This window comes from Trachemys scripta, chromosome 14, assembly GCF_013100865.1.
Source record: "Trachemys scripta elegans isolate TJP31775 chromosome 14, CAS_Tse_1.0, whole genome shotgun sequence".
Taxonomy (NCBI): Eukaryota; Metazoa; Chordata; order Testudines; family Emydidae; genus Trachemys; species Trachemys scripta.
Window position 1 is genome coordinate 15,967,537 of NC_048311.1, and position 25,258 is coordinate 15,992,794.

At 40.8% G+C, this 25,258-nt stretch overlaps 1 protein-coding gene across 1 annotated transcript in view; it reads left to right on the forward strand.

Moving 5' to 3' along the window:
- The window catches only part of RAB40B (RAB40B, member RAS oncogene family), a 47,288-nt gene that overhangs the window by 15,751 nt on the left and 6,279 nt on the right, over nt 1-25,258 (forward strand). Inside the window, exons 2-4 of the mRNA XM_034789870.1 lie at nt 20,151-20,211; nt 21,324-21,384; nt 25,004-25,081. Coding sequence (XP_034645761.1) covers nt 20,151-20,211; nt 21,324-21,384; nt 25,004-25,081 — 200 coding nt within the window. The remainder of the gene's footprint in view (nt 1-20,150; nt 20,212-21,323; nt 21,385-25,003; nt 25,082-25,258) is intronic.

Sequence of the window (25,258 nt, forward strand, 5' to 3'; positions counted from 1 at the left end):
TAAATAATTAATAATAAATAGTGTGTAATACGCATGTCGTAAAAACAAATGTTATATTTCCAAGATCACTGCTTTTATAATTTATACTCAGGTAAAGGAGAAAATCCCTGGAAATATTCATTTTTAGGAGGGGGTTTGCAAGACTTGACATTTTAGTGAAAGGGGTTCACAGGTTGTTAAAGTTTGGGAACCACTGGCCTAGAAGTATAGGCTCTTTCTTTTTACTCCTTCAGATTGATAAGAGGTTTTGTTTAGCCATCTAGAGGACAACACAGATCACTGTAGGAAAAACAAATGTGTGCATATTGCATAGTGTGTTCTCCACTACAGAGATCTCGGTTCTATTCAAAAGCAGTGCTTTATTTGATGGTGGGAGAATGGCAGAAGAACAAGTTTACTTTTATGATATTTTCAGTTTTCTCTGCTTTCATCCATTTTGACACATACATAACCTTTTTTTCTTTTAAATGTTTTGAATATAAAAATACAAACCTCCATTTTGGATATGAAAAATGTCTACTTTTACATAACCCACTAAAGTAGGATTCTTACTGGTAGTGAGAAATTGTTTATACATGTTTATATATACTCTGTAAATGGGAAACTTTAGGCTTTCTGCCAGTAAATTACAATATTTAAACAAGTACTTGTAGCTAAAGATAGTATCTGTTTTTTCATGAAGTAACTGTCTTTCATCAGACTTCATTGCTTGAATGGATATACAGAATTTGTATTGTGATTAATTTTAAGATCGTGTATTGGTGTTGTAGACCATTTTCATTAACTTGCTCTAGAAATGTATGTGCTCGTGTAGCAATGATAGCCATACATGATTTTAGAGTTACTTTTTTCTTAGCTTGTAAAGCATTTTTAATAGAAATTTGCATTAAGGCTTGAACGCATAATTAATTACACTGAAATTATTATCTTGCTTTAAAGACCACACTCTATATAGTTCCTAATACTTGTAAATGTTTGCTGTACTCTTTTTTGAGATGTCTCTTGTATCTCACCTTTTTTCCCCATCCTGGAAAAGGCACATTCTCTTGGGCAGCATTATGGTTTCACTTAAATCTTTTTGGCTCTTTGCTTCCTAATAAATCTCAGCTGGTGTAAGAGAAGTATAGCACTATTTCTGTGCAGCAATGCTTTTGTTGTGGATTACTTGTGAATGCTAGGGTGCTGACATCAATGTTTCCTTCAAAGTTAAACATAGCAGTGACAGCCGTTGCACTACACATTAAATGGAAATAACAACTGTAGGGTTTGTAGTGGATAAGTGATGCAATTTGCTTTGGTAAATATATAAATCTGTTTATAACCTATTCCGACTAGGTGGGTCATGACAGGATATACCAGGGGTCGGCAACCTTTCAGAAGTGATGTGCCGAGTCTTCATTTATTCACTCTAATTTAAGGTTTCATGTGCCAGTAATACATTTTAATGTTTTTAGAAGGTCTCTTTCTATAAGTCTATAATATATAACTAAATTATTGTTGTATGTAAAGTAAATAAATAAGGTTTTTAAAATGTTTAAGAAACTTCATTTAAAATTAAATTAAAATGCAGAGCCCCCCGGACTGGTGGCCAGGACCCAGGCAGTGTGAGTGCCGCTGAAAATCAGCTTGCGTGCTGCCTTCAGCACGCGTGCTATAGGTTGTCTACCCCTGGAATATACATTCAGTCCGCCAGGCCAGATTAACCCATTGAGTGCATTAAATGTTTTCATATTTCTGCTTTCTTTCACTTTCCATTGCTGTCTTTAAACCTTTTAGTTTTGATGCACTTCTGAAGTGGCATGTCAAGATCCTGATGATCTTTCCACAACGCCAAATGTCCTCCTCTAGCTCTGCAGATCTTCCCTGAGCGGCTTTTCCCCAATTATACGTGCCCTCCCTACCCCCATTAACTCCAAGAGAAGACGTGTGGCTCCTTCACTGTGCATGACCACCATTCAGCTGCAAAAAAGTTGCCCCAAAATTAGGGTACAAATAATAGTCATGCAATGCTGGCAACTCTGAATCTGAAGACTCCGCTTTTTGCTGCTGCTCCTCTCTGCTCACTTGGCATCCTCTCCAAAGTCTCCAAAATTGCTGTGCATTAGGCCTGATTTCATGCACCTATTTGTTAATATGTCCCCGTAGATCTCAGTTGATCTGAGAGTTCCGTCCTTAATAGGAAGGATGATTTTGTTGTATTGGGAAGGGGTTGAGAGATCTACATATTGTGTTCCTGGTTCTGCCATGGGTTCTTCAGTATCATGAACAAGTAAACTAACCTGTGTGTGACAGTGTCATCAGAGTTGCCAGCACTGCATGACTATTATTTGTACCATAATTTTGGGGCAGCTTTTTTTCCACACTATCCAGGATCACCTGAAGGGTTGTGAGCAACTTGGATTTTCTGGCTCATTTGCCTGCAGTTTCTGCTGCTGACTTTGGTTCCATTTCCTGAGCAGACAGCTCACTATGATTCTTGTGCTCAGAGTAGCTACAGAGAAGGGGAATCTTGCAGAAACAGCAGTATGGGAGAGCACAAGGGAGCTGGATCTTTCTCCATTGTACTAAGGAAGGTTGGGAAGTAATCCATGTAGAACGTCAGGAAGTATTGGAAAAGATACCTATCTTGCTTACTCTGCCAGGAGCAGAACAGTTTCGCTGGCAAGCTGGAGCTTGCTGGAGAGGGACAAGAGAAACTGGGAGATCCAGGGACTGGAGTGTGAACAGGGAACCATGAAAGAGAGGCTGTCACACCACAGGTTATGATATAGAAGTCCTTGTTAAAAGGAGAACCCCATTTTTTGCATGCATTTTGTGTTGCGTTTTTGTCCTGAAAGATGAGTGCACACACTGGTGCTTTCTGCTGAAAGTTCAATCAGAAGCCAGAACCCAAATGCATGGGATTTATTGTATGTATGTGTGTGTTTTTGAGGGGGGTCTCATGATTTTTGAACTCTGAGATTTGCAGGATTGTCATCTGTAAAGGTGGGACTGCCAAGTTTTATCCCCATAACATTCCTCATGGGGTGTTTGAATTCATTAATATTTGTAAAGTGACTTAGAATCTCACATTTTAGAAGTGCCAAAGTAGTTTTTCTACTGTGCTTGGAAACATACAGTTTCTGGTGAAATCTCTGTTTTTGTAAGTACCAATGCTGCGTAGGTGGTGTCTCTGATTTTTCAGGCAGTAGCTTTTAGCCTGGGGAGTCATGGTTCCAAGGTTAGATGCAAAGGTGTTGTCTCGGGGTCATGAAACCTTGAGGGCATAAAGAAACCTCCTCAATGGAGACTGAATTAATGACAAGGCTTACTGAATGGGACATGAGTGAATTATGAATTCATCAATAAGAATTTGTTTGCTAGTATTTAATTAAATGACCATTGTATATATATGCACTGGCTGGGAATACCAACTTTCCTCTTCTTTTACTATAGAGGATGAACTTAAAGTGCAGCTCTTTCAGGTTGAAGAAACATTTTTCAAATATTCTCTTTATTCCATTTGAATGTACAATATATAGGTTCAGGAGAATGCTGTCATTCTGACACTACAGCTGTACTTTGGATCTCCCCTTGCTCTGTCAAAGCTTGCTGCATTGTAGCAAAGGTCATCACGACCTCTGAGAGTGCTTGTGGTAGCACAGTGTAGATTTACAAAATACAAATTACGAAATTTGGCTGCATCTTGTCCCATTTCATAAACATAGCTTGATCTTTTTAACTGAAATGGGTTTGTCTCTTCCTTTAGGATCAGCTTCTTCATATGAGGCCTGATCCAAAGCCTGAAGAAATCACTGGAAAGACTCTCGCTGACTTCAGTAACTCAGAGTACATGATTCTCTTGAGCCAAATATTTTAAACTTGTTTACTGTTAAGTGCCAAGATGTGAGAGGCCATTGTGTTTTTCTTCTGGAATATGTTGCACAATGTGAAGTATTGCATCTGTTTTCAATATTATTTGAGTTTTGAAGCCATTCTCTAGTACAAACTCTGACTGTGTTTAAACTTTGTGTTTTGAGAAGTAAGTAAACTAAAGTTTCGTAAGAACTGGAAAGCAGAGTCTTTTATTGTTATTGTAACCGCTCTGTGTACATCCCTTCTGACCTTGCCTTAGTGTAAATGTACAACGAGAAGCTGAACAGTTACAGTCAGAGTTCCCTCTAATTTTCTCCAACCGTGCAGAATGAATGTTGTGATGTGCATCAGCATGGAGGGGATGTGTGACACAGAACCTTCATATTGGTGCACATCACAAAATTCATGTGGCGGGGGTGGGGCCGAGGGGTTTGCAGTGTGGGAGGGGGCTCAGGGCTGGGGCAGAGGATTGGGGTGCCGGGGTTTGAGGGGTCCGGCTGAGGGTGCAGGCTCTGGGGTGGGGCTGAGGGGCAGAGGGTTGGGGTGTGGGCTCTGGGGTGGGGCCAGGGATGAGTGGCTCAGGGCCAGTGGCTCAGGACCAGGGTATATGAAGTGTGAGCGTTCCAGCTGGGGGTGCGGGCTCTGCGGTGGGTCCGGGAATGAGTGATTTGGGGCACAGGAGGGTGCTCTGGGGCTACGGCAGGGAGAGAGGACTCCCCTCAGCTCTCTTCCCGCAGCAGCACCTGGGCTGGGGTGGGAGAGGCGCCTCTCCCCACCGCGGCAGCTCCGGGGCTGGGGCCGCGGGATAGGCGCCCCTCCACTGGCCACGACTGGGCTGGGCCAGGGCTGAGTTGAGGCCAGGGGAGGGACGCCGCGGCTGGTCTGGGCCGGATCTGGGTTCGGGCTGTCTCTCCCCTGGCCACAGCAGGTCTGGGGCTGAGTTGGGGCTGGGGGAAGGCACCCCTACCCCATCTGCAGCAGGTCCCGGACGGACAAGTTCCCTGAGAGCCTGAGCGGTGCTAAATAGGCTGCTATGTGACCATGCAGCTGCACAGCTTACAGGGAACTTAGGTTACGGTTAGTAGGCGAATGAGTGGTTATTACGCCTAAACAACTGGGTGTGCACATTAATCCAAAAGCAGACACTTAGGGAAGCTTAGATAAGACAACTTTTCATAAAGTCATGGTACTTTTTGTGGTGTCACAGTACTTAAAATCTGCCAAACATCCATTTACTGTTCTTTCCTGGATGGACAGAATGCCTGATCTTATATTGTTTGCTTGAATTGTGTTCATAGAGATTGTGTATACCACAAAAAAGGGGGCAGAAGATAAGGAGGTTGAAGTTGTGTGTGTTTCCAGTAAGACCCACAACATGCTAGGCACTATAGAAGCACAAAGAAGACAGACTTTGCCCTGGAGAGTTAATATTCTTTTTAAATTGAGGTTTTAGAATTGTAAGGCACTTTTACCAACAGACTTGAAGCATGCAGATGAACTAAAGGGGAGGACTGATTCTCCACTGATGTCATAATTCCACCATCCACTATGATCATAAGGCAGCAATAGATGGAAGAAGGTGTAGAGAAGGCAGAAAGCAGAGTAATCCTGTTGGAATGGCTTTTCAATTGATAGTACACTTTAATTTCTAAACCAAATTGTTTTCCTTCAGAGTGGAGTAGGGTTGACAACCATCCCGGTTTCATCTGGAGTCAGATCCTATCTCCTGGAGGCTACTAAAGCCAAACCAGGAGATTTTAGACGCTAAAAATCCAGCGGCACAGCAGGGCTCAGGCAGGCTCCCTGGTTGCCCTGGCCCCACACCACTCCTGGAAGTGGCTGGCACGACCCTGTTGCCCCTGGCGGGGAGCGGATCTCTTCATGGTACCCTGTCCCGGGCAGCGACTCTACATCTCCCATTGGCCGGGAACTGCAGCTAATGGGAGCTGTGGGGGTGGCACTTGTGGGTGCGGGCAATGTGCGGAGCTCCCAGGTGTCCCACACCCCTTCCCCAGCCCAGAGCCCCCTCCTGCACCCAAACTCCTTCCCAGAGCCCGCACTCCTCACCCCCTCCCACACCCCAATCCTGAGCCCCAGCCCTGAGCCACCTCCAACATCCAAACTCCCTTCTACAGCTTGCACCCTGCACCCCCTCCTACACCCCAACCCCCTGCCCCAGGCTCAGCCCAGAGCCCCCTTCCACACTCTGAACCCCTCAGCCCCAGCCCAGAGTCCACACTCCCTCCTGCACCCCAACTCCCTGCAACAGAGGGAGGGGGGATTGAGTGCGCAGGGTGGGGCCTCAGAGATGGGGCTGGGGCAAGGGTGTTTGGGTTTGTGTGATTAGACAGTTGGCAACCCTGGAGTGGAGTTGTCTTTAATTTTGCCATTAAATGTACTATTTGTGTACATTACTGTAGCTCCTAAGAGTCCTAGTCATGGACCAGGACCCTGTTGTGCTAGGCGCTGTTCAAATACCGAACAAAAAGATCGTCTCTGTCCCAAATAGGTTGCAATCAAAATATAAGATAAAAGACAACAGATGGCTACAGACAGGTCAACAGGGGAGTACAGGGAAACAGTAAGACAGTATTGGTCAGCATTAAAGGCAGTGGTTTTGGCACACCAGCAAACTGCTGGCATCATTTTTTAAAAAAATAAATGGCAATGTGAACTAACTTCATGTATTACTCTAAAATGTGGTTACTATTTTATAAGTAACAATGATTTTAACCGGGACCATCTGGGTATAAAACATATTTGTAGGCTGAGTTACTATTTTAGCTTAAGAATTTTCTTTTTCTCTCCCCAACCAAATCCTGTGTAAGTGTGCATATGTCCTTGTGCTTTGGTAAAGTGTATGGTGAAAGCATCATAATACCATTTGACTAACATCATTTGGAAATAAACAGATAGCAGAGGAGCATTTAGATGAAAAGTGCAATACACCTCTACCCCGATATAACGCTGCCCTCGGTGAAACCGCGTTATATCGAACTTGCTTTGATCCGCCGGAGTGCGCAGCCCCGCCCCCCCCAGAGCACTGCTTTACAGCGTTATATCCGAATTCGTGTTACATCGGGTTGCGTTATATCGAGGTAGAGGTGTACAGGAGGTAGGTAAGATCCATAACTTCACCTCTGTTTTGTTACTCTTCAGAATGTTGTTTTTACTTTGCACTATCACACACAGACCCCATTGTGCTAGTTGTTCTACCAACATAAAGCAAAACAAGGAACTGTGGTGTTTTGAGAAGTTGTTATTATTTAAATGCCATCACTAAAAATCCCATGACCTCCTGTTAAAAAGACAAAATCTACCTATTGGCCTTCAAACTACTGCTACTTCAGTACAGTATTTGGCACTCTTATTGTGCTCAGTTGCTTGCAGATCAGGAATAAACTTAGTAGTCTGTCTAGCGCTGGCAAATTGTGCACTTCTTGTTTGTTTGCTGTTATGTAATAATGACTCTCTGAGAATAAGCCCCTTAGCATTTTGTGCATTCAAAGCCATTACAAATAACTGTCACATACATTCACCTTGCTGGAGGATTTAAAAAACAGAACACCATAAAAGCATACATGCGGGTGTACACAGTTCCAAATTCTCTTTATACTTGCCCATATAGTTCCATATATCTTATTGTGAAAAACAATTTTCTTCTCTTCCTTCACCCTCTCCTAGGCTCTCCTCCCCCAGCCTATAGCAACAAATACAGGACTGTAAATTTATAAAAACAAAAATGAGCGCAAAACCAGCCATTAGTATGCCAGTGTGAAATTGAGAAAAGGATTGAGACCTACAAATACTTGACAGTCTTAGTTAGAAAACCATTCCAAGGCAACACTGACACTCTCTTATATTATATCTTGTAGCAGTTTTGTATAGGGGAAGAATTGCTGTTTGAAAAAGATTTTAAAAATCCCAGATAATAGGATTTAAAAAAAACTCTTAGATTTATAAAAAATCACATTATTTTCTCTAATTTGTAACATGTTTTGAAATAAACTTAATTCTGAGCATTGCTGACCAGAGCGGTAGCTGAAGTAAACTGCTTTGGATTGGCAAAACACATTTGTGTGGAGAGGCAGATAACTAGTGAAGAATTAGATTCTCTGTTGGTGTTGATTGGCCACACACATTCACTCACTCACTCACTCACTCATGCGGGAAGGGGTAGTATAAAATCCTGTGGTCATAACCATAAGCAAATGGTTTCCCAGGGTTGAAGGTAGGAATATCTAAGGTCTGTTCCTGCTCCCATGCTAGTCAATGGCAAATCTCCCAATGATGAGCAGGCCCCATGAGGAAACAGGACCAACCTCTTACAGAATAAACTGAAGGAGGGCCACCTTTCATACATTCCCTTCGAGGGGAGAGAAATACTATTTCTGTATAGTATCCTGTATCTTTCTAAAAAACAAATCTTGATGAGTTTTCTGAGATTTCTGAAACTTGCAGGGTGATATTCCCTTCTGCTTTTCCGAAAGCCATGACTAAAATGCACCAAAATAGGGGAAGCATGTTTTCCTCCGGTAATGCTAATAATACTTATACACAATAACATGTTATATATAGCACCTTTCATCTGAGGATGCTAACTGAAATCTGTAGTAAACATTCAGTTAAGGAGCTACTGCCAGCCTCTGATATCCTTTCCTTTAGATGAACGGAGGAGAGGAAATGCTGAACTGAAGTTTTTAATTGATGCTTCCTTTTGAAGTGGAAAGTTTTTTAGTTCTAATTCCCATGGCAAGATAAGTCTGTAGTGATATGCAGATAAAAACAGACTATTTCATCACTTACTAGTAAATATTAGGACAGGATAGAATTAAATATGATTTCAGTTATGCTCTCTACTTCCTTTCTATTTATAGTGATAGGCATGGTTCACTGGATGTTACTTCAGTTAAAAGACAATTCACTAGCTGATGCCAAATGGAGTTTCCTTCTTTTCTGAACAAATATTTTTCCTATGTGTTTAGTATATTTAGTCATCTTAGATTACATTACTGTAAACTGAATCTGGATTTTAAGAAGCATGTATACCAAATCCATCAAAAATGTCTGGATTTGGTGTACAACATGACTATCAACGATTCCATTTTTCATCTAGTGGCACGAATAGTGAGAGGAAAACAAAAATAGTTCTAAGTACACAGGTTTTATCCCCTTATTTCTGTTTTTGTTTCAAGTGGGGCTTTTTTGGTTTAGTACTTGTTGCTTTCTGTTTTGTGTTTTTAATGAAGAGAGGCAACTGATGGAAAATACACAACAAACTTTATTTACAGTACTGGTTTGATATAGTATTGGAGTCAATAATATGAGTTAAAGCTGACGGGAAGTCTTCTGAAAGAGTCGCCAAAGTCTAAGTAACCTGACTCTTAAAGTTTATAAGAAAGGCAATGTAGGTGAGGTAATATCTTTTACTGGACAAATGTCTGTTGGTGGAAGGTACCAGCTGTCAAGCTTCACTGAGCCCTTCTTCAGATCTTCACTTGACCTGAAGAAGAGCTCTGTGAAGCTTGAAAGTTTGTAGCTTGTACCACCAGAAGTTGGTCTAATAAAAGATATTGTCTTGCCTACTTTGTCTCTCTCATTTCCTGGGACCAACATGGCTACAACAACATTCTTAAAATTTATATAAGAAGGAGCTCTAGCTATGAAGGAGCTTTTATCTAATGACTGAAGAACACCCCCTGTGAGTGTAGAATTCTTGTAAATTTCAATATTCTGGCCACTTAGAAGGAACTAGGCAGTCAGAGTGAAAGGATGGAAAGAGTCCTATCCATGTGCCTGCTAGCCAGAACATTGTCTTTTTCAAATACCATCTGTTGATTTCAAAATGAGAAAATTGTCATATTCAGGAATCAGCAAATTGTGTATAATTACTTTCTTAATTGTGCTTTATGATTGAGTTAATGAATCAAAGAATACATTTCGGATTTAAAATATTGTAGATTAGTTTGTAATTTCAATGGGCCCTATTTTTCTTTTTATTAGTTTATATTGTATTGATTTTTTTTCAAAAATAAGGGGAAAATGGGTGGGGGGACAAAGGAACAAAAAAGTAAAGGAAGGAAGGGAAGCTGGAAGGGAAAAGGAGAACGACATTGCAGTTTCCATTTGCTAGAGATTAATCAAAGTTTTCTAAAAAAATTTCAATCTGTGGTCCCTCTTCTCCAGAACGTTACCCGCTTTTTAGCTGTCATGTCAGACAAGTTGCTGAGCCAAGCTTCTGTGCCTGGAGCCAGCCTGCTCTTCCAGCTGAGGAATATGAATTGTTGGCTATAAGCAAGGTGTTTACAATGTTCATGACTGCTGTCTTGAGCTGAGCGGGCTCCATGCTTGCCGTGGTATGGAGTCTGCAGTGTTCACCCAAGAAAAAAGGCGCGAAATGGTTGTCTGCCGTTGCTTTCATGGAGGGAGGGGTGAGGCTGTACCCAGAACCACCTGCGACAATGTTTTTTGCCCCATCAGGCACTGGGATCTCAACCCAGAATTCCAATGGGCGGGGGAGACTGTGGGAACTATGGGATAGCTATGGGATAGCTACCCACAGTGCAACACTCCGGAAATCGACGCTAGCCCCGGTACATGGACGCACACCGCCAAATTAATGTGCTTAGTGAGGCTGCATACATTCGACTTTATACAATCTGTTTCCAAAATTTGAATTATATAAATTCGGATTAATCCCGTAGTGTAGACATACCCTTAGATAGTTTCTAAGATGATGGGCTGTATCTCAAAACACAGTTTTGAGAAATTAGTTTTAAGGAGGTATCCATTATCATAGGGATCATCCTATTGTGTTCTGGAACCACAGGAGTGACTGCCTGACTAAGAATAAAGGCTGTATGATAATGCTGCAAGTTGGGGAAATGGAAGCTTTTGGGTGTTTTGGGGAGTTGCAATTTACACAAAGCCACTCTTGGCTTCCCATCCACTAGAGACATGTTTTTTAAATGTCATTAATTTTCCTAAAATAAAGCTGACAAATAGTACCTGGGAAACCTCTCAAGATATGCAATATTCTGGGAAACACATTCATTTTAATAATACGAATTGTGCCTCAAAGGATTAGGGTTTACCATCTGCCCAGATCTCTTGCTGTCTTGGTTAAAATGGCCTCTAGATAATTTTTGACCAGATTCTCGATGTCATTGGGGAAGTGTCCCTAAATATTTCATATGTTGGGGATACCACCTAAAATTCCAGTTGCCAGAGATTCCCTATTAGCATTTTGCTTATGCCCAGAATTTGCTTTTTCCCTATTGATTTTATGTCCCAAGAGGTGTCCAAATGCATTTATTAGTTTTAATAGAATCTTCAGTTTGGATACTAGGCCAAGAGCGTTGTCAGCATAAAGCATGATCTTGTGCTCTGTTTGACTTACCTTGATTTCATGTGTATGTTGTTTTATACAGACAGCAATAGCTAATGGTACTAGGGCTAGGTCAAACTGCAACCCTGTCTTGTACCCCTGTGAATTGGGAATGGTTCTGTGTTAATCCTATTAGTAACCCTCCCTGGAAAAGGGATTCATTTAAAGATGTTTAATCTGGAAGATAAATTGAGTATCAAATCTGAATGTAGCAAGTATGTAAAAAAAGATAATAACAGGAAACACAGTCAAAGGCCTTCTCTGCATCCAGGGACGTGGCAGCAAGAAGATCCTTTGACTCCCTCAATAATCATTTGACGCAACTGTCAGATCAATGTCTGTGATGGATGAACCTCACCTGAGTTACATGAATAATTTGGGATAGGATTTTATCAAGCCCTTTGAAAGTGCAGTAGCTAATATTTGGGTGTCACAGTTGATGAGTGAGCTTCACCTTTATTTACCATGCAGCCTCGGATCTTTAGCATGTCGGGGGATGACTGAAACAACAGCCTCCCTTAAAGTGTGAGAGAGTGTATTATAATTCCTGGCTTCATTTTACATATCCAATAACTTGGGAGCCAAGATTATATTTTTCTCAGTATGTGTACAGTCTGTACACTTTAAACAGATAGTTTTTAGTACAGTAATTAAGTTTGACAGAAGGGATTGAAAGATAGAGAATGATCATTCTGAATGACAAGTAAGCAGAAGGCAAAAATGGCTCTGACACTAAACCGGACCTTTGTTTTATATTAACGTTAAGAGATGCAGCCCAATTTTATTTTATTTTAATTTGATTTTTGTTTTTTTTGTTATAAACTCTCTGTGGAATGATATTCATAAGTATAGGACTTGGTTTTTAACATCTTATTAAAATAAAAAAATACTGAATTATGAATCAGTGGCTTTTGTCATGGTGTGGTCTTTTTTGGAGGGAGGGGTAAGGGGTAATGGATGGAATTTGAACTCCTGCATCACTTTGAAATACATAAACACACATGAAAGCCTCTCTTATGAAAAACAGACTGTAATTTCAATGTGTAAATAAAAACTCCAGCTATTTTAGAATGGAAATGATGGGCACATCAAGTTCTTGTTATTCTTTAGGAAACAATAAAACATTGAAATGTCTAGAAGTAAGTGTGTGTATGTGTGAGGAATGGGTGGTGGTAGTGGTGACAGGAGAAGAGGCTTTGGCTAGTGGGTGGAATTAGCTATCACTGGTTGTTGAAGATGTACAAGTTGATGGAGTTGTGCACTGCTAGGGTGGGGCTTGGTTTGCTGGAATCCAGAAGCTTATGGAAGATGGGCAGAGCATCTGATAAAGTTGTTCTAGGTAATCTATTTTATTTTTTTCAGTCTTAATGTTGAATTCACTGACTAGGTGATGGTCTCTTGTATCAACTGTAGTAAGTATGAAAGTTGCTGATCAGTACTGTGATGGGTGATTGGGGTCTGACAAACACCAGTGTGTGAATTTAGCTGACACAATATGCATACAGTTAAAGGAAGAGGGAAATAAGTAAGCTAATGAAAATGGAGTTATTTTTAAAAGTAAAATGTAAATATTATTGTGTGTGAAGTACAAAGATTAAAGGATTAATTTTTATCTCAAAAAGTACAGAAAATTGGTTTCTTTGGATTTGTCAAGGCCAAATATGGCATTGAATAAAATCTTTCACTACTACTGAAGGGACCTTGAGAGGTCATCTAATCCAGTCCCTGGCACTCGTGGCAACTCAAGTATTATCTAGACTATTCCTAGTGGAAGAAGTGGTCCTAGTGAAGTGGAAGAACAGAATATTGAGAGGTGTGTGTGTGTGATCCTGCAAGTGAGAGGATTTTGTCTTTTGAAACCTTTTTTATTGAAAGCGTGCATATTCTTGTTGTGGCTAACTTTTTTTTCCCCCAATAACCTACCTAAATCCAAGCAAGGGTGACACAATACTTACCTCAGGGACCGGCAGCCTTTGGCATGCGGCTCGCCAGGGTAAGCACCCTGGCGGGCTGGGCCGGTTTGTTTACCTGCCGCGTCCGCAGGTTTGGCTGATCAGGGCTCTCACTGGCCGCGGTTCGCCGCTCCAAGCCAATGGGAGCTGCGGGAAGCAGCGCGGGCCGAGGGATGTGCTGACGCGGCAGGTAAACAAACCGGCCTGGCCCACCAAGGTGCTTACCCTGGCAAGCCATGTGCCAAAGGTTGTCGATCCCTGACTTACCCTAATGCATAGCTTTTTATCCATTTGATATTGCTGTAAGTCTCTTATCTTGACATAATTGAGACACTTTCTGTGCCATTCTCATCAAAATGCAGCTGTGAGGATAATTAAGAATCTGTCCAGGCTTGTCAACATCAGCTTCATTCAGGAGGTGTCAAAGTTCATTTTCAAAACGCGGAACTGATTTGAGATTAGTTAGTGGCTGTGCCATAAAAACTGAAATGCAAAGATTTAAGCTCAAGGAAGTAGCAATCTTTTTTTTATGCAAATAACCTCTCCATTCACACTACTTCACTGGGGTTTTTGTGTGACTTACTTTAATACACCTACATAACATTTCATCAGTTTAAAAAAAAAAAAAGCTTGCAAACCTGTGTCCTACAAGGTACTGGTTATGTGTACAATAAGGATATAGGTAGTTATTTGCCTTGTACTCTGTCCTTTGTTCCTATGAGGAGGATATATACTTAGCAGGCTTCTTGTACATTTTAAATTATAAATCAGTCTTGCCTATAAAAACAAAACAGATGAGCTTTAAAAGAAAACAGTCACACAATCTTTCTCTGTTGTTTGTGAACATCAAGATGATAACCAATTTCCTGAACTTGTTTATGTAGTGTTGTCCAGCAGTAATGGAGTGGGGCTGTTGTTTGAAATACAGGACTTAAAAGTATTTTTTGAAAATGATAAATTAAACTTTCTTAGTAATGTTATATAAATGAAATGTGAGTATTTTTTTAAAATCCACTCTGTGTGGAAAATGTTCATTGAAGAAAGTCAAATAATGTACTTAAGCAATTCTGCTGACGAATAGACTTTGGTGGATTTACATGAGGATATCATTTAACAGACAGTGATGTGTCTCAGAGTGGCATTCTGTATTTTTATGTTTCATTTATTGATCAATTTCTCTTTACTTGGCTGTTTGTTTTTTGTAAATATGCCTTTTATTATCTTTAGGAAACTACTTTGTTACTGAGACCCAAAAGATATTATATAATGTTTTTATTTAATAAATAAAAAAAAGCTTGCTAGTAGCAACTCCTACACATTAATATTAGCAGCTGCACTGGTAAACGTATACGAGGCCAGTATTGAATATCATCAGAAATAGCCACAAACATTTTTATAGCTCTATACTTGGAAATGTTTCTTATGGCACTGGTAATGACTGCAGTAATGCTAGTTTAGCTTATGAAGCAATGTTAGTCACACTGTAGTTAAAATAGTAACTGAGGTTGTACATTTGTAAGCCTGGTGGGTTTTTTGGGGGGGTGGGTGGGCTTACACTTCTTTAAAAGCACAAAAATCTCAGTGGCCTCATTATTGGTAGATTGGATCTGGGGCCAAGGTAAAACTTTTTTTACCAAATTTGAAGTGAAATTGACAAGGGGTCCCTGAATTATAAGTTCCTAAACTTAAAGGTGTTCCTTGCAGTAAAAAAAGAAAAATATGCACTTTTTTTTTTTTTTTTTTTTAAGCCATTTTGTAGCAGAAATCAGGCAAGAAATAAAACTTGCTTTATTGGATTTCCCTAGCTGTGATCTAGAAGATAGACCTTAAGACAACTAAATTTCGGTGCTAACTTCAGAAGTTTAACTCTTGCATTTGTAACATCTCTAGGGAATGTCAGCTAGCAAACATTTCAAATTGTGGGGTGGTCCCCCTGGTGGGGCACAACAAGCTGAAGGACTTGACTGGTTATGAGTTTTTTCTTGTTTCTTCAGGGTAACCAGTGTGTGTTGGTCCAAACTGGACACCATCAAGGTCCCACCCTTTGCCCTGTGCCCAGGGGACCATGCCTGGGACACGAATCTCCAAAAGGGGACTCAGCAAAAAAAAGTTTGGGGACCTCTGGTCTAGCACATTCAATGATTGCTGGAGATTGACATTCAGTTTTTGTAGAGGGAAAAAGTTTAACCCCTTTCCATAGAGGTAGACTTCAAAATGTAACCCAGTCACTAGGGTGATTGTCAGTGAAGCATGGGAGAGATTTTTTCCTTCAAAAGGCTCATAAGTCTGTAAAGTGGCACAAGCATTGTAAGACTAAAGAATTCTGTTCTTCATGATCATGGATAAAATGAGGTTATAGTTGAAGACAATAATGTGACCTGATTTTTCTAAAGGTATCTCTTACAGGAGTGGAGTTAAGATACTTGTTTAAGTGAAGCCTTAACTTTGCTTCTCCTTGGTTTTATAAAAATAAAAAGTATTCTTCAAAAGTAATATACTCTCAGACAACTGCACCTTTAATGAAGCTTTATATGAAGGGATTAATGCATCTCTTTTGTGCCATATTTATCAAACCATAATTGATTTTAGAGCAGGTCAAATTTTATTTTCAGTCCTGAAATGCTGTTTTGACTATGTTTGTTCTGCCTTGTTCACTTTTGAAATAATTCACGTGACTCTTGTTTGGAGAAAAATGGCTACTCTATATGTGGATAGCCATGTCTGTATGTGAGCAAGGGCATTTGTGTGCAAACAGGAGTGTTCACTAGTTATCTGATTTTTTTCCCCCCCCCTCTCCCTTTTATTTAAAAGTTTGCCATCCAGCCAAGGATCAGAAACAGTACAGTGTAGATTAGGTGATCTCTGACAAGCCACAAATAGTAAATATAGTATTCAAGTTGAGCACAAACAACCAATTGGTTGAAAAATGTTGTTCCAAACTATCTGGTGAATAGTTACAAATAAATGTTAATCGAAATTGGGAGCAGTTCAAGTATGATTTACAAAAAGAAAGGGGTGTGTTTCCCACAAATAATTACCTCAAAGAAATTGTTCAGCTGGATGTCCCAGTTCAGCAAGGTGTATATAAGCACATGCTTAACATTAAGCACCTTCCCAAATTGGGTCCTTAATTTGTCCCTCTGTCAATGACCCTCTCTGATGCCCACATCTGTGAATGATATGCTTCATTTGAATTTTCCATGGTAGATATATTATAATTACTGTTCCAGACTCTCTTTACTGTTTTGCAGATGTAAATAATAATAAGGCATAATTACTCCAAAGTGTGACTTGGAGTTCAAATACATTCTTTCACAAATTGGGCCAGAGCCGTAACAATTTAGAACTTACAACAAATTAAAATGTTCTTTACAAAAGCAAAACCAAAATTCAAATATTGCTCCCAGCAGAGTTAAAGGGTTTATTTTCTTGTCTTCTAATAAATGCAGATTGGTTCAGTAGAAATTCTGTAGAACTCTTCTGTAATCCTTATTGTATAATAGGAAGCTGAAGAAACAGATTACCTTATTGTTGCTTGCACTTACAGTAGGCTCTTGACATGAACTGTACCTTTTGCTCTAACAGCTTCATTCATCTCTCTCTATGCCATAGAAATAGATTTCAGATTGTGTATATTACAGCTGAAGCCAGACAGAGCTATTCCATAGAAGAACATTATTCATTCAGAAGAACATTAGACTTCTACAACCACACAGTTGACATCTTTTGGTCTCATTGTTATGGTTTCATGCTGTTTCTGATGATTCATGGCAAAAGCCTTTGCCTTTCATTCTAAAAGTCACATCACAGTGACTAATGCTAACTGATAAGTTCAGATTCTGTTATTAGCTGTTTGTATACACAAGCTAAATTCATACCTTAGTTTATTTTTCCTACATAGTCTTGTACAGCCAGTGTTCTGACTTGTTAGAGCAGGTCAAAATGGTATCTAGGTAGGCTTTTATAAATCAGAAATATGTAATATAACTTCATAGAGAATGCACTTCATCGCAGTTGAACTCCAGGAAGGAGACTGGAAAGAAGTCTATAGCACAACAAATTTAGAGATATCTCTCCATTTTCACAGCAACATATCCTAATGTCCCAAACCCAGATGCATGACTCCAGCCTTGGCTGGAATCTGATCAGATCTGATAGGAAAAGTAGTGTTGAGCGTAGTGAGTACTTGGATGCAACCAAATGCCAAGGTCGCAGTTGGAATTAGTTTAGTAGATATTCTCTCTTCCTTCTGTGTGAAAATAGAAAGATAACTGATATCATTGCTTTCATTTATTATGACCTGTTATCTTCACCAATCCTTTGGACAGTGGTAATGTCAGGCTGTTTTCTACCTTTCTTAAATTCTGCACTTTATCTTCTGCTGAGTAGCAGCTGTTTGCTCCAGTTCTCTCCTGCCTCTTCTTACAGTCGCTTCAGTTTCATGCTATCTGTCTTCCAAGCTTTTTTCTGTCCTTATCTCCCTCACCTAAATGTCCCCTCTTCTTTCTTTTGTTTTCATTTTACCTAACAGCTTTTTCCTTCCCTCCCCACCCACTGCTGCCCTATAATACACAATGTAAACAAAAATAAATTTTAAAAAATCAAGAAAATCCCACCCAAAACATGCAAAATTGATGCAATCCCTGCACATTGCAGCTCATCAACTCAGTCGATACAGACACCACACACACGCATCTGATAAACACCATACAGATTATAGACCTTTCCACAGATCTCCCCCAACATACACACAGGGATACAGACAACACAACAAAAGGCTCTCCCCTCCCTGCCACAGGACCACATACAATTGTTACACCCCTTTCTTCTCAGGCCTGGGTGGAGAGCAGCATTGGGAGATGGATACACACACTAGGTAAGGAATAGAATGGGTGAGGAACCACTGCTCCCCTGCCTGCACCCTCAAGTTCTCTGCAGTTAGGATGGAGGCAGAAGGGAGCACTGGTTGATCCATATGCTGGGGGAGCAGTTGTCCAGCACATAGAGCAGCTCTGATGCTCGTGCAGTTGACAAGGTTGGGACAAGATGGCACTGGTCTCACAGAAGTGTTACCCATACTAGCTGTTTGTGACGCCTGGTATTTCCCTCCTTCTACCCATTCACAGAAAAGTACAATGTGCAGTATTCCTACCCCAACCCCCCCCCCCCAAAATAGTGCTTTATAACTGTGTGTCTAAGTAACTGGCAGATAACAATACTATATCTACCATTTTTTCTTCCTCAGATAAGGATTTACTGAAGATTTCAGCTGTGATAAACCCTATTCCTTGCATGTTTTTTTTTTTCCACAGCAACGCATTTTCCCTTCTTTTCAGTCTTGTTTTGCTTATCTAGTACTTTGCCGTCAGGTAATAAAATATATTATCTTTAGTCTTCCTAAATATGAGTCAAGTCACATTTGGGTAAGTTCTCAGAGCTAGTCTCCACCGTTGTCACTGATTTGGGGGAATTCTTGAATAAGCATGTTGAATTAAATAGGAAATGACTGACCTACGACAAAGCCAAATGTTTAGAGAACACTTTAAGAGCATTTACCAGTGCTACTGCATGGTTTGGCTCAGTGGTCAGACTGTTACACATTTGTAAAAATGTTTAATAATTGAATTTGGTAGATCTGTTGAATTTTAGGGTCTATTAAGGTCCTTAACTGTATGCTTTGTAGATGTAGTAACCAAGCCCAGTGTTTCAGAGCACTGATGCTAGCTAGCATTATGGTGGGGTTTTGTAGTGCCACCCACAACCACATAGCCACTTCTGACTACTATTTTCTAAGCTAATGAATTATGACTATTACATTTCCCCCCCCCCCCCCCGGAAAGTAATATAGCTAGGGCTTAATATTGTTGTACTTGGTCAAATTTTACCCCAAGGCCATTCAGTTCAGGTTACTAATGAACATCTGACAACCTGTTATGTCGTTCATGTGTAATGGGGTTGATGGTTTTGGTCCCGTTTGATCCAGTTAATAGCAGGCTGGTGTCTGCATTGTAAACATACCACCACAAGTACTATTCATAATGTAGTCTCAGGTGCCATTGGGATGGAGACAGAGCTATGTCTTAAATCCCTAGAGTGGTAACTCACTTTTTTCTAAAAGACGCTGGAACTCAACCAAAAGTTAAGGGCTTGATACAGGACTTGCTAGGTGGAATTGCGTGGTCTGTGTTATGCAGGAAATTAGACTTGATTAAAAAGGTCCTTTCTGACCTTAATGTATCAATAAGAATGCGAAAAGAGCTGGAAACAAGCTGCCAGCCCAGCTTCTTACAGCTGCTTTATAAGAAGAGAGAACGTGGGAGCTGTTCTTGGAAACCAGAGCTGCCAGTGGGTCTAGAGCTACCATGGGAGAGTAACAAGGAGTCTGGTGGCACCTTAAAGACTAACAGATTTATTTGGGCATAAGCTTTCGTGAGTAAAAACCTCACTTCTTCGGATGGGAGAGTAATTTCCAGGGGTGAGATGAACAAGGCAGTATGTCCAGGGGAACAGAAGGAAAGGAATAGCATTTAGCTGGGCAGCATCTGCAGTTGGTAAGGAGGATAAGGTGGCAGCAAAGTCTGTGGAGGGGGATGAGGGAAGAGGACAGTGTCATCTTCTGTTTTTCAAAAAGGATGAAACTCTTTTGAACATACACCAGTTGCTTACATGGAACAGTGGAGATAATTGCTGCAAGAATGTTGTATAATCATGAATGGGAAGAGAGGTGGCCCATCAAACGGACCTGGAAAAATGTGCTCCTGAATGAGGAGACCACACTCATACTTTGAGCGGTCTCCATAACTTCAAATCCACAGAATATGTTTGACCCATGCACATTGCACTAATGGAAATATTTTTTCCTTCCTGTTAACTTCTTTTAAAGATATAAATATCTAGACACTGCACTTAATGCAGTAGGTCTAAGATTCTAACTCTAAACAAAATTTATTTTCCAGGTATTGATTACAAGACGACAACAATACTTCTGGATGGCCGTCGAATAAAATTACAGCTGTGGTAAGTGTTTGTTCCATTGTTCTTCCTTAGTGCTTTTTAAACAGTATTAGTCAGTGGACTGTAACTCTTCAAGGCAGGTAATGTGTTCTGCACTCTGAAAGCACCGAGCAAAGCGATGAAGAATGGTCTAGTGGTTAGAATGCTAACTTAGGACTTGGGAAATCTGGATTCAATTGCTGTTCCACCGGAGGCTTTCTTTATAACCTTCAGCGGGTCACTTAGTCTCACTTCCCCATCTATGAAGTGGGGATAATAATGCTTTCCTACCTCATGAGGTGTTGTGAGGATAAATAAACAAAAGATTGTTAGGTGCTCAGTGCCCCTCATTGAGAACCTATTGTATTCACATTCAGTTCCCCTGGAGACAGCCCTCATTTGCTTTGTTTTCTTTTGCTGCAAAAGAAGGGCTTTTCTTTCATAAACCAGGAGACAACTTTCTTTTGAGATGAAGTAAGCTCAAGGGAGGGTGCTGTAAAATATATTTGACTAATAATATTAATATTCCTTATTTTCCACTGCCAGTGGCTTGAGTAAGGCTTGGAAGTTCTTGTCCTCTTATTTTGGTTAAGCTGAGCAACTCTCTTTTTAGAGCAGCAGTTTTCAATCTGTGGGTCGGGACCCCAAAGTGGGTCGTGACCCTGTTTTAATGGGGTTGCCAGGGCTGGCTTAGACTTGCTGGGGCCTGGGGCCAAAGCCAAAGCCCGAGCCCCACAGCTCTAGGCAGCAGGGCTTAGGTTACAGGCCTCGGCAAGTCTTTGGCCCTCCCATTCAGAGCAATGGGGCTCAGGCAGGCTCTGGCTTCAGTCCCCCCGACCTAGGGTCGTGTAGTAATTTTTGATGTCAGAAAGGGGTCATGGTGCCATGAAGATTGAGAACCCCTGTTTTAGAGCAAGGGGTAGAACGCTAACACAGAAAGCAAGTTAGTGTGTAAATAACTGCAGAGCGCTGAAAAGCTCTTCTGTGTATTGGTGGCTGCTACTGCCTAACAGATGGGAAGAGAGTGATGCTGTCCAGTTAGTATGAGCTGATGTGTGTATGAGTTGCTAATATCTAACTCTTAACATAAGAAGTTGCCCTGCTTCTCTTAATAGCCTGTAACTTATTTTGTTTAGGGATACATCGGGACAAGGGAGATTCTGCACCATATTTCGTTCCTATTCAAGAGGTGCTCAGGTAAGCTCAAAGCTATCTTCATTCTAATATGTAATTGCTGGTGGATGGATGGATGAATGAATGTAGTGTAGAGCTGGTAAAGATATATCACAAGAGTAGCGAACCTTATTACACCGGCTCTTAAAGATCACTGTATAAAGTAAATTTGCACACAGATACTGTAATATTCCTGAATACAACACAGAGTTTTTTTGGGGGAAAGAAATGAGAGCAAAGGGACAGTATCGTTTACTTTCTTATTAAATAAATTAAGAACAAGACTAAACTTAGGAAATGGTAGTGTAATACACTAACTTGATGCATAATCTTATGTCTTACTCCTCCCAGGAGGCCCCAGTGACTACAACGGCCTGTTATTGCCCAAAGCTAAAGTAGCTTTCCCTTTAGCTCAAGCAGTAGGGCAGGGGTTCTCAAACTGGGGGTCAGTACCCCTCAGGGGGTTGCGAGGTTATTACATGGGGGGGTCGCGAGCTGTCAGCCTCCACCCCAAACCCGGCTTTGCCTCCAGCATTTGTAATGGTGTTAAATATATTAAAAAGTGGTTTTGATTTATTAGGGGGGTCGCACTCAGAGGCTTACTATGTGAAAGGGGTCACCAGTACAAAAGTTTGAGAATCACTGCACTAGGGACTTGTACTTTTAGACCCTATTTCAACAGTCCATCCCTATTCAATAAAGCATGTGCTTAAAGTTAACCACATGCTTAAGTGCTTTGTTGAATAGGGATGGATTTAAACATGTGCTTAAAAGAGGGGAAATTATAAGAAGGTTGTAAATTTGCATAGCATGCAAAACAAGAAGATTAGCTAATGCCAAAAGAGAGAAAACTGATCCCAAAAGGGAAGGTATGACTTGCTGTAGCAGAATGTCATTATATTGCATAGAATTTTATGCTATAGAAGATAATCAGGTCCTTAGTCTGCTTTAATTTATCTTTGTTTTTTCCTCAGACTCTCTCTGTTTAGTGTTAGCCTTGCTTCAGGATTGGAACTGCCCCCGGGGCTTCTTTGAATCAGTTAAACTTAATTTAAATTCCAGTCCTTCCTCTGTGTTCCTAGAGTCAAAACTATCATCCATTCCCTGATAATCTCCCATCTTGATTATTGTACCTGGTCCTCTTCAGCCCCTAAGACACCCATGTGGCCTCCTTCAGACAATTCAAAATGCAGTCACTAAAATGGTCTTGGTTGCCTTTTGATCTGGCAGTGTCAACCCCCATCTTTGACTCCTTCCGCTGGGCCCTACCTTCACCCCCACAGCAAGTTTGAACTTCTTGTCTTCTCCTTGAAAGCCCTCTATAGCTCTGAGCTGTCTGTCCGTCTGTCCAAAATATTTTATTGCACTACATTGCCCCTCCTACCCCAACTTCAGTGCCAGTATTGATGCACCATTCATCTGCTTCCCGCACAGTACTCTCCGTGCTGCCCCTATGCATAGAATGCCCTCCCATTTCTGGTCTTCTAATCTGCTACCTTTTCCTCATTTAAATCCCCCAAGGCTCACTCCTTCCACAATAGCCACAAGTCAAATAAATCATAATTATAAATTTAAAAAATACATCATGATTTTTATATGCTTGACCTGAGTCACTGCCTGATCATATTGCTGTAAACACTGGCCTTCCTCCCCACTCCATAGTGTTGATGTAACAAGCCAGGATAATAAAATCTAATCTTGGGCCTGATCCTGCAAGACCCATGCAGATGAGCCCCCATTGACATCAGTGGGACTCCATCTGGATGCAGGGTTCTGTCTACATGGTTCCCCTGTCAGGATTAAGGGCTTTGATTGTAAACTCTTTGAGGTTGAAGCTGTATATTTCAGAAGAAGGGGAGTTTCATCTAAAATGCCAGATCCACCTTTGGCTGCTATAAAAATAAACCTCTACCCCGATATAACGCGACCCGATATAACACGAATTCGGACATAACGCGGTAAAGCAGCGCTCTGGGGGGGCGGGGCGGGGCTGCGCACTCCGGCGGATCAAAGCAAGTTCGATATAACACGATTTTATCTATAACGCAGTAAGATTTTTTGGCTCCCAAGGACAGCGTTATATCGGGGTAGAGGTGTACGTATAAATATGCTGTATAAATAAAGCACTTTTGTAAGTTTCATGTTCATGTAAGTGTCCTACTTGTCATAATTTTGCTGTCTTCATTGAGAGGGAGAGTATCAGGCCTAACAAGATGCCACAATCTGAAGCTACAGTAAGAAAGGGAGGAGCCCTTAGAGCAGGGATAGGCAATCTATGGCATGCATGCCAAAGGCAGCACGCAAGCTGATTTTCAGTGGCACTCATACTGCCCGGGTCCTGGCCACCGGTCCGCCGGGCTCTGCATTTTAATTTAATTTTAAATGAAGCTTCTTAAACATTTTAACCTTATTTACTTTACATACAACAATAGTTTAGTTATATATTATAGACTTATAGAAAGAGACCTTCTAAAAACGTTAAAATGTATTACTGGCACGTGAAACCTTAAATTAGAGTGAATAAATGAAGACTCGGCACACCACTTCTGAAAGGTTGCCGACCCCTGCCTTAGAGGAATTACATGCCTAATACTGCCCTCTAGCAACCACTACATCTCTACCAAAAGAGAGAGCAGGTTGTATATGCTCTACAGACATATCCAGTCCTTCTTATCATTACACCTCTGAATAGAGCAGTGGCTCTTAAACTTTTGTACTGGTGACCCCTTTCACATAGCAAGCTTCTGAGTGCGACCCCCCTTATAAATTAAAAATATATTTAAAAGTGTTTAACACCCTTATAAATGATAGAGGCAAAGCAAGATTTGGGGTGGAGGCTGACATCTCGTGACCCCCCCCATGTAATAACCACACGACTCCCTGAGGGGTCCCGACCCCCAGTTTGAGAACCTCTGGAATAGAGGTTGCAGTAAAAGCTAGAAGCATAATGGACATTTGCTTCTTGACTAAAACTCCCAAGTGTACTGTATATGTTAAACTTTCTCAAATTGGGTGTAACTAGAAGGATAAATAGTTAATGTAACTTAGTCAAGAATTGGGGGAAATTATAAATCCAGTCTCAGATGTTTGTGCAGCTACATTACATTTAGTGTTTTTGCATTCTGACACATCAGTTTATTAGCTGCAGGTTGAAAACATGGGGTAGGCTCCTAAAAGTATTGCTGTAAACACTGATAATGTGCATTGGTTACTTCTGGTAGTGAGGTATTTGGACCTCCATAGAATTTGAGGCCCTTAGCTATTGGACACTATACAGTGTTACTGAAAGCAATATGTCTGTGTGACTTGTGATGTATACATCACCCAAACGTGTTCATAATTTGATTTTATAGTTGAATTAACATTGATCATAAACTGCTAAATCTGGGCCTGATCCTGCAAGTTGCTGAGTGCTTTCCACTCTCCATGCGTCCTTCCATTCCCAGTTCTATATCGGGACAAAGGTGCTGATTCCGGAAGATGCTGTGAGATTCCTCTCCACTCGGAGCATGCAGCATCTGGCAGGATTGTAAGCCCCATAATCCTGATACTGATAATAGAATGGTGTTAGAGTAAGATAGTACTATATGTTATGCATTTTGTATATGTTAAGTGAAATTCACGTTAATATTTTTTCACATAGGGGGTGATACTGGTATATGACATTACAAATCGCTGGTCATTTGATGGTATTGATCGATGGATAAAGGAGATAGATGAGGTAAGGTGCATCCTAAAACATCATTTATGTATAACAAGACTAGTGATTAAGCATGTGTTTTGCTCATGGTGTTTTCCAGTTACTGGTTTATACTACCTAACTGCAGTCCGAATTCATTACAGGAATCCAAGATGACAGTCTTGTATTTTTGTTATACTTTTAGACTGAAACAAACAA